General features: G+C 42.0%; 2 protein-coding genes across 3 annotated transcripts in view; both read left to right on the top strand.

Annotated features, from left to right (window-relative positions):
• Positions 1-2660, top strand: part of si:dkey-250d21.1 — an 18998-nt gene extending 16338 nt beyond the window's left edge. The window contains exons 8-10 of the mRNA XM_037687720.1: positions 1868-1916; positions 2012-2482; positions 2629-2660. Coding sequence (XP_037543648.1) covers positions 1868-1916; positions 2012-2482; positions 2629-2660 — 552 coding nt within the window. The remainder of the gene's footprint in view (positions 1-1867; positions 1917-2011; positions 2483-2628) is intronic.
• A 419-nt stretch (positions 2661-3079) lies between these two features.
• LOC119420222 (52 kDa repressor of the inhibitor of the protein kinase) lies at positions 3080-6738 on the top strand. Of its 2 annotated transcripts, none has more exons than XM_037687611.1 (3): positions 3080-3810; positions 4959-4995; positions 5124-6738. In XM_037687611.1, exons 1-3 carry the CDS (start codon positions 3124-3126, stop codon positions 6644-6646), a joined length of 2247 nt encoding a protein of 748 aa, XP_037543539.1. In that variant the 5' UTR covers positions 3080-3123; the 3' UTR covers positions 6647-6738. The 2 variants fall into 2 exon arrangements, with proteins under 2 accessions (XP_037543539.1, XP_037543538.1); XM_037687610.1 differs by having other exon boundaries at positions 5121-6738.
• Positions 6739-8376: the final 1638 nt, after the last annotated feature.

Genomic DNA, 8376 nt, shown 5'->3' with positions numbered 1-8376 from the left:
CCCAAAAAAATATTTTTTCATTTTATGAAATCATTGGTCAGCCAGATTGAAATCACCTGTGGACCGCCAGTTGAATAGCCCTGACTTAAAACGTCATCAGATTTTCACACAAGTCCTAAAAGTAGATGAAGAGAACCCAGTTAAATAAATTAGACCAAAATATTATACTTGATTTATTTATTTATTGAGGAGAATTATCCAATATTACATATTTGTGAATGACAAAAGTATGTGAACCTTTGCTGTCAATACCTGGTGTGACCCCCCCCCCCCCCCCCATTACAGCAATAACTGCAGCTAAATGTTTCTGGTAACTGTTGGTCAGTCCTGGTCACCTTGGAGGAACTTTAGTCCATTCCTCTGTACAGAACATCTTCAACTCTGGATGTTGGTGGTTTCCTCACATTAACTGCTGCTGCAGGTCCTTCCACAACATCTGGATTGGATTAAGGTCAGGACTTTGACTTGGTCATTCCACAACATGAACTTTATTCTTCTTGAATCATTCTTTGGTAGAACATCTTGTGTCTTTAGAGTCATTGTGTTGCTGCATGACCCACCTTCTCTTGAGATTCAGTTCATGGACAGATGTTCTGACATTTTCCTGTAGAATTCTCTGATATAATTCTGAATTCATTGTTCCATCATTGATGACAAGCTGTCCTGATCCAGATGCAGCAAAACAGGCCCAAACCATGACACTACCACCACCATGTTTCACAGATGGGAGAAGGTTCTTCTGCAGGAATGCAGAGTTTTGTTTCTCCAACCACAACACTTTTCATTTAAACCAAGAAGTTTTATTTTGGTCTCATCGTCCACAAAACATTCTTCCAACAGTCTTCTGGTTTGTCCACGTGATCTTTATCAAACTGCAGACGAGCAGCCATGTTCTTGTTGGAGAGCAGTGGTTTCTCCTTCAACCTGCCATGACACCATTGTTGTTCAGTGTCTCCTGATGGTGGACTCATGAACATCAACATTAATGTGACAGAGACCTTCAGTTGATTAGAAGTTACCCTGGGGTCCTTTGTGGCCTCGCCCACTATTCCACACCTTGGAGTGATCTTTGTTGGTCCACCACTCCTGGAGAGGGTAACAATGCTCTTGAATGTCCTCCATTTGTCCACACTGTGCACTGGTGGAGTCCAAACTCTTTACAGATGGTTTTGTAATCTTTTCCAGCCTGATGAGCATCAACAACTCTTTTTCTGATCTCCTTTGTTCCTCCATGATCCACTTCCACAAACATGTTGTGAAGATCAGACTTTGGTAGATTCATCCATCCATTATCTTTACCTGCTTCTTTCTTTTGAAGCTGAAGTACGTAGAGAAAACCCACGCATGCATGAAGAGACCATACAAACTCTACCCAGAAAGGTCCCCGGCTAGGATTTGAGCTTGTGACCTTCTCGCTAAGAGGCCCTTTACCAACTGAGCCACCGTGTCAAATCAAACGAGGTGTCCACTCACACCTGATCATTATTACATTTATTGAAAACACCTGGCTCTAATTTCACCTTCAAAAACTAACTGTTAATCCTAGAGGTTCACATACTTTTACCACTCACAAATATGTACTATTGGATCATTTCCCTTAATAATTAAAAGATCAAGTATAATATTAAAGTGTTCACAAACCTTCAAGCACTACTGTATAAGCAGCAGGGTAGGAACTACATAAATCAACAAGACCTAACAAAAGAACTCAAAAGGTGGAGTACTCTGGAGTCTGTGGTCGCAGCCCATTTAGACACTGACTTGGGGGGGGGGGGGGGGGGTTGGGGTTTGTTTGGAAAAACATTTTTTGCCATTTATTACTTGTATAAATATCCAAATAATGTTTATGAAACTGCTCTTCTTACAGGACAAGGAATCAAAGAGCATTATCAAGAACTCCGAAAATAATATAGAAGGTATGTTTAAGAGACATAACCGAGATTTAACTGTTATCTTTTCTGCCGAGGTGTGGGAGATCAAATCATTTTATTTTTATCCTTTACGCATATAGTCGACTGTGTCAAAGAAGAACCTGAGGAGCTCAAAGTTCAACGATCCCTTGAGAAGTTGCAGGACGAAGAGATGAAACAAGCAGATGACAATGGACACACTGGAGACAATCGTCAAAGTCTGGCTACTGTTTTTAGGCTGGCTGCACTACTGGGAAAAAAGAACAGCAGCCTTCGTGAACTTTCAGAAGAAGACCGAGAGCCACTTGTTCAGGAGCTCAAGCTATGTCACTGGTTTGGAAATGAAAGCAAAAGCACGCAATCTGTTAGTGATGATGAAATGGTAAACCTCCTCATAAATGGAATCAGAGATGTCATACTTAAGGAAATTCAGGAATCTCCATTTTTCTCACTCATCACAGATAAACCTGTGAGAATATGTGACAAGACCCACCTCCCCGTCTTTGTTCGATATGTTGGGGAATCTGCTCCAAAAGTTGAGCTCATGGGTTTTTTGCCATTTGATGAAAACGGTAATGCTAGTAGACAAGCAAGTAATCTTGCAAAGATTCTCACTGAAGAATGGGGACTGCCCATGTCTCAATGTCGAGGACAAGCATTCATGCATTTGGGTTTAGGTTACGAAAGCCTGAAGATAATGTCTTTGAATTTCCTACAGAGCTACCCGCTTTGTGTCGTAACACCCAGTGAGTCATGTGGTCTTGCCTATTGGTTGGCCAGTAGCATGCCTTGCCCTTCAGTGACAAAGATCCTGGATATCACTGAAGATCTGCTGCTGTTTTTTGACGAGTCTCCTTGTCTGGAGGAACAGTTAGCACAAGCTGTTGATGGGCTTTTGAACGTGCCAAGGGAGGCGTTGGAGGAATTTCCTGAAACATTTTGCTCCAAGTGGAAAAAAAGGGAGGACTTTTTTGACATCCTTGTCGACACGTTAGATGGTGTTCTCACCTGCCTGGATGCTGTCAGCTCTAGTGTCATAGGTGCCAAATCAGTGCATGCTCAGGTTCTCTCTGCTGCACTGAGGAACATGGATTTCATTGTCACCCTAGTGATTTTAAGGAATGCGTGTGCTCCACTTCGTAACTGCAGCACTGTTTTTCGCTGTGGAAACCCTGCTGACATTCTCTGCGAGTTGGAAAAAATCCCATCAGTTATGGAGACTCTTGAGAAAATGTTAGAAAACGTGAACGCGGTGCACTCAACTTGGTTTGAACAGGCGTTCCAGCTAGCAACCAAGATCGCTCCTGAACAAGTTTACTTCTCAGGAGAAGTCAACAATTACGATTCACCAGAGATTTACTACAGAGAAAATCTCACCATTCCCCTCCTCCAAAACCTTATTGACGAGATGAAATATTGCTTCTCCGACAGCCATTTAAAGGCCCTGTCAGTCCTGTCATTGTTGCCATCATGCAATCCACAGCCAGTGCTGTCAGAATCCACGGACAAGCCTTTCAGCTTCTTTCTTACAGATCTTCCTGAGCTCGAGTCAGCTGAGCAGGAATTCAACACCTGGGCCTCTGTCTGGAGAGAGAAATACCAGGATGTTGCACCTCCAACATCTGTCACAGAAGCACTTGTCCATCCTGAGTCCAAGAGTCATCCAACCGTTACATTGTTGCTTCGGCTAGTTGCTGTCCTGCCCAGTGTCAGCATGGAGTGTGATCTGATGAAGACCACCCTGAACTCTATAAGGGATCTTTTTAAAAACGCTGTATGCAGAGGCAGCAAGACGAACCACGTGATGCTCCTCTCTCACTGCACAACACTACAAAGGCTGCCAGAGGTTATTGAGCAATGCATGGAGGTTGATCCAGAAAGCACGTCGTGTCTATCCCAGGTAAGAATTTTTAGTTTAGACCACAGTACCTTTAGCAGCGCGGACGTTTTTATGTAGAAATTCTTACTTCCCAATTAGTTATTTACACATTGTATGTTTTGTTTTTTCCTCAATAATTAGGTATTAAACAGCTTTTTGATGTGGACCATTCTGTCAGACAAAACTAGCTTCTACTAGACATGTTTTATCCCTACAGTGACGCAGCCCATAAAACTAATGCACTAGTACAGTAGTCCCTCGCTAATTTGCGGTTCGCCTTTCACGAACTCGCTCTTTCACGCTTTTTCAAAGTAAGATTGGACATGACACAATTGGCTGATTGACAGATGAGCCGCACGATCGGCATGGATTTTATAATTTAAAATAAATTACGTTAAATTATTTAGCGCCTCCTAGACCTGTGTGCAGCCCAGAGCTGCAAGGAGAAGCTTCCTCCTGCAGCGTGTCATGATCTCTGCTCTGCAGCAGAGAAGTGGGCGTGGCCGAGAGCGGAGATCATGACATTTTGTGCTGTTTTAGTGCGTTTAGTGGGAAGGATTTAAAACGCCTTAATGTACCAAAGGAGAACTGTTTACAGTTGTCCCTCGCTGCTTTGTGGTTAGTTTATCGTGGACAGTTTTTCAAAATAAGACTGGACCATGACACACAGTTGGCTGATTGATGGTTGAGCCGCACGATCGGCATTGATTTTTTTTATTTAAAATAAATTATTTAAAATTATTTAGCACCTGCTGCACATTTGTGCAGCCCATACTGCAGGATAAACTTCCTGCTGCATCTGATCAGCTGTTGTCTGTGCAGAGCGGAGAAGTGGGCGTGGCCAAGAGTTCTTGCAGGTGGCAGAGAGTAACCGAGCCAGAGAGCTGAAACCATGACAGTCTGTGCTCTTTTAGAGAGTTTAGAAACATTGTTTAGAATATTGCAAGAGTGTGGGAAGGATTTAAAACGCCTTTAAATTTTATATATATATATATATATATATACAAAAATAAAGTACTACTTTCTACTTGTACTACTATCCCTACTTTGCAGTTTTTCACTTATCGCGGGGCTTCAGGGTACGGACCCCCCGCGATAAACGAGGAACTACTGTAATAGAAAATTTTAAATTTTGTTACATAACTCAAGTAGCTGTACATTTCTTTTAGGTAACGGGAGCTCTGCAAAGACTGAAGTTGGGCAGAGGTAAGTTTGTTTATGGCAGCTTCAGAATTTTGTGTAGTGGTCCATTGTGAAAGAAAACTAGATTTTGGCTAAAACATGTTTTTATATGAATTCTAGTAAAACATTTTATGTATTTTTCAAACCAGTAGATAATGAAGCAAAACCATCAGAACTGCACAGTACCGGTGACTCAGTCAGACCTGCAGATGGCCAGGTGAAGCCAGCTGCAAAGGAAACGACACAAGAGATTGTTCCAGGACCGAGAAGGATAGTCTCGTTTTATGACCCACAGCTACGTGAACAAATCCTTAAGGAACTGTGGGACTCTCAGTTCTTCACAGTTATATTTGACCAAACAGTTGAAATTAACGGTGAGCTCTATGTCCCATTGTGCATCAGGTACTTAAACAAAGAGGATATTCAGTGTGAGGAAACTCTGGCTTTCATCCCTTTCACTGAAGACTCGGTCGTCCTCACTGAGGCGATAGAAACGGCTCTATCTGAGAAGTGGGGGCTCAACATGGAGTACTGCAGAGGTCAGGCTTTGCTGAGTGTCGGTGAGGTAGGAGCTTACATGAGGCTTGTAAGTTTAGCCATAGCTATAAAATACCCACATGCCGTTAGAAGCATCAGTTCTGCTTTGTCACTTAATGTGTGGTTGGCTAAATCGTCTCCTGTTGCCGAGGCAGCTGAGGGAGCAGTCCTTATAGGGAAACTGTTACACTGGCTCACGGACGATGCAGAACGCCAGAACAAACTTGAAAACGAGATCATTTATGTTTTCAAGCAAGAAGAAGGGCAGGGCAATGAGGTGAGTGACAAGCTTGTAAAGAACTGGGAGAAGAGTCACGACATGCATGAGCTTATGATGGAGATTATAGAAGCAGTCGTGCTCTGCTTGGATAAGCTGAAAGGAGAAGGAAGTACTTCAGACCAGCAGCAAGCGTCGTACTTCTTTGATTCAATCAGAAACTTGGAGTTTATCTTTTCAACTGTGGTACAGAAGAACGTCTTGAGTGTAACTAAAAGGCTAAGTCAGTCTCTTCAGGGCAAACCCTTGGACATGTTGCTCTCTGTGAACACCTTGCCCGATGTCAAAGCGTCACTCCGTAAACTCCAGACCGATATCGACGGCTGTCACAAGTCCTGGTTTGAGGAAGCTGTGGCCATAGCGTCCAAACTCCATGTTCCAATGTTGCATCCAGTGCTTCTAGAGCCAATGAGCGAGTTTTACAAAGAGTCTGTTAGCACAAGGGTTGTGGAGCACTCAATAGCAGAAATTGACGACCTGTTCACAGAAAAGGTATTGGATACCTTGAGATGTCTGGAGATTGTGCCTTATGCAATGTCCAAAGTAGAAACCAGCATTCTTAGTGGTCTTGTGTTCCGTTTGTACAAGGAGGACTTGCCAGATCAGTCCTCCCTCCACTCTGAGATGAAGGCATGGAAGGAGAAATGGTTGGATTCTATGGTAGGTTATCTTCCAAGCACTGTGCTCGATGCGCTCAAAACATCACAGATTAGAAGTTTCGTTAACATTGAAACTCTCCTTAGACTTCAGGTCATCTTGCCTTTTTCAAGGCGAGAGAGCAACTTCAGGCAGGGAAAAAGAAGCTTGCAGGAATTCATTCAGCAAGAGAAGAGGTCCCTCACTGAGCTCCATCCTCTGTAGAAGCTGCAGAACTTTCTGTAGCACATTTAAAAAGTCGGTTTGCCAGTTAGTGGATGACAGCTTCAACTTATTGAAGGACTGATGAGTTCTGTACACCCAGTTTCACTGTACATTATTGGCTTTTCTTTTGTCATCCCACAAAGCCCTGTCCTGTGATGTTGGGCTTTATGTTTATTTTGTAGTTTTTTTATTTTTATTCTGTAGTTTGTACAGTTGTACTGCCCAATGGGACCAATGTCATGGAGAAAAAGACGGTTGGTTGTCAATGCTTTTGTGTGCCTTGAGACCTCAATCCCCCTAATGTTTCCTAATTGTTTAAAATGTCCTATTGACTTTTGGAATTTTTATTTCTATTTTCTAGAATGACTAGATTGGTTTGCCATTTTTAATTTTAATTTTTTTCTCATAATTATTAAACTGCACTCTTATTCTTTGCTGGGCACAAGTAGAAATGGTTAGCTCCGTCATGTTTTCTGATGATTTCCCATGTTTCCTGTCGATTTGCCAGAATGATTTTGCTGTAAACGTATCTCTGAGAATAATGTTTCCTTCATAGGAAAATCTTCATATATATATTTGTCAAAAAAATAAATAAAAAACCCAAAACGTTCCAAAAAGATGCTTTGAATTAATTGTGGGCTGGAGTTTGTCTTTGTGCGCTGCACGTCTAACAGATTACACAAGGTGGCGCACCTCGACTGTTTATTTGAAGTTCTTACACAAAGGTTGGACTTCTGGTGATTTTTAGTTTCTAAGACCAGACAGGGAAGGTGTAAACTTGCTTACAGCTACTTTTGGGGCCCTATTGATATGTTTTAAACACAAATGTACATGCACAAACAAAACATCTGAAATTAAGTTTTCTGTCCCACATTTTTAAAGAGCTGTTGCTGCATAGACCATAAGTGGATCTGGACGTTTACCTAAAGCTTCTTTTACGTGGACAAATGATTCGAATGTGTTATAGTAACGAGGAAGAGCGTGTCTTGCTACGTGTTCTCACAAGACCAAAACGCAGGCAAGTGTTTCTTATAAAACTGCAAAGTGTTTGATGCCTCAGAGTAAACACGTTTGGTTTAATGCTGACCTACTGTGATTTAAAGAAAAGTCTTGTATGAAAACTTTAAATATAAAAACACTGAATCAGTTTTACAAAATAAAACAAGCCATTGAGGCTCAGAATTACAAACAAACCCTTTAATAAAACTAATCGTGCTATATTATCTACAGTTGTCAATTAGAAGCGAGAAAAGCAGAAAACATTCACAAGTTATTAAATGAACGGCAGCGTATTCAGACTTTACATTTCAGTGCAATGAAATGAGGCATTTGGAGAATTCATGAACGTAAATGTTATTTTAGGGCTCTAAAACGGGGAACTGAGCTGCTGTGCCAATAAACTGGAAAACTTGAGTTGGGCGGCTGTGGCTCAGTGGTTAGAGCAGTCCTCCAATGGGAGAGTTGGGGGTTTGAATCCACCAGCAGTCGGATGCCGAAGTGTCCCTGAGCAAGACACTGAACCCCTCACTGCCTCTGATGTGTGTCCATCAGTATGAATGTGATAAATCACTGATTAGTCTCTTTAGAATGATTTGTTCATCTTTGTAGAGGTCTAGTATAGAGCTGTATGAATGAGGCACAGCGCTCTGAGTCTTGGATCAGATGGAAAGGTGCAGTCCGTTTAACTTTCAGCTTGGGTTGTCCAACAACTGAATTATGCGTGTCATCCT

Source organism: Nematolebias whitei, chromosome 14, assembly GCF_014905685.2.
Source record: "Nematolebias whitei isolate Nwh7 chromosome 14, NemWhi1, whole genome shotgun sequence".
NCBI classification, from domain to species: domain Eukaryota; kingdom Metazoa; phylum Chordata; class Actinopteri; order Cyprinodontiformes; family Rivulidae; genus Nematolebias; species Nematolebias whitei.
The sequence above is the reverse complement of the archived record's forward strand: the minus strand, read 5'-3'. Positions and strand labels throughout refer to the sequence as shown.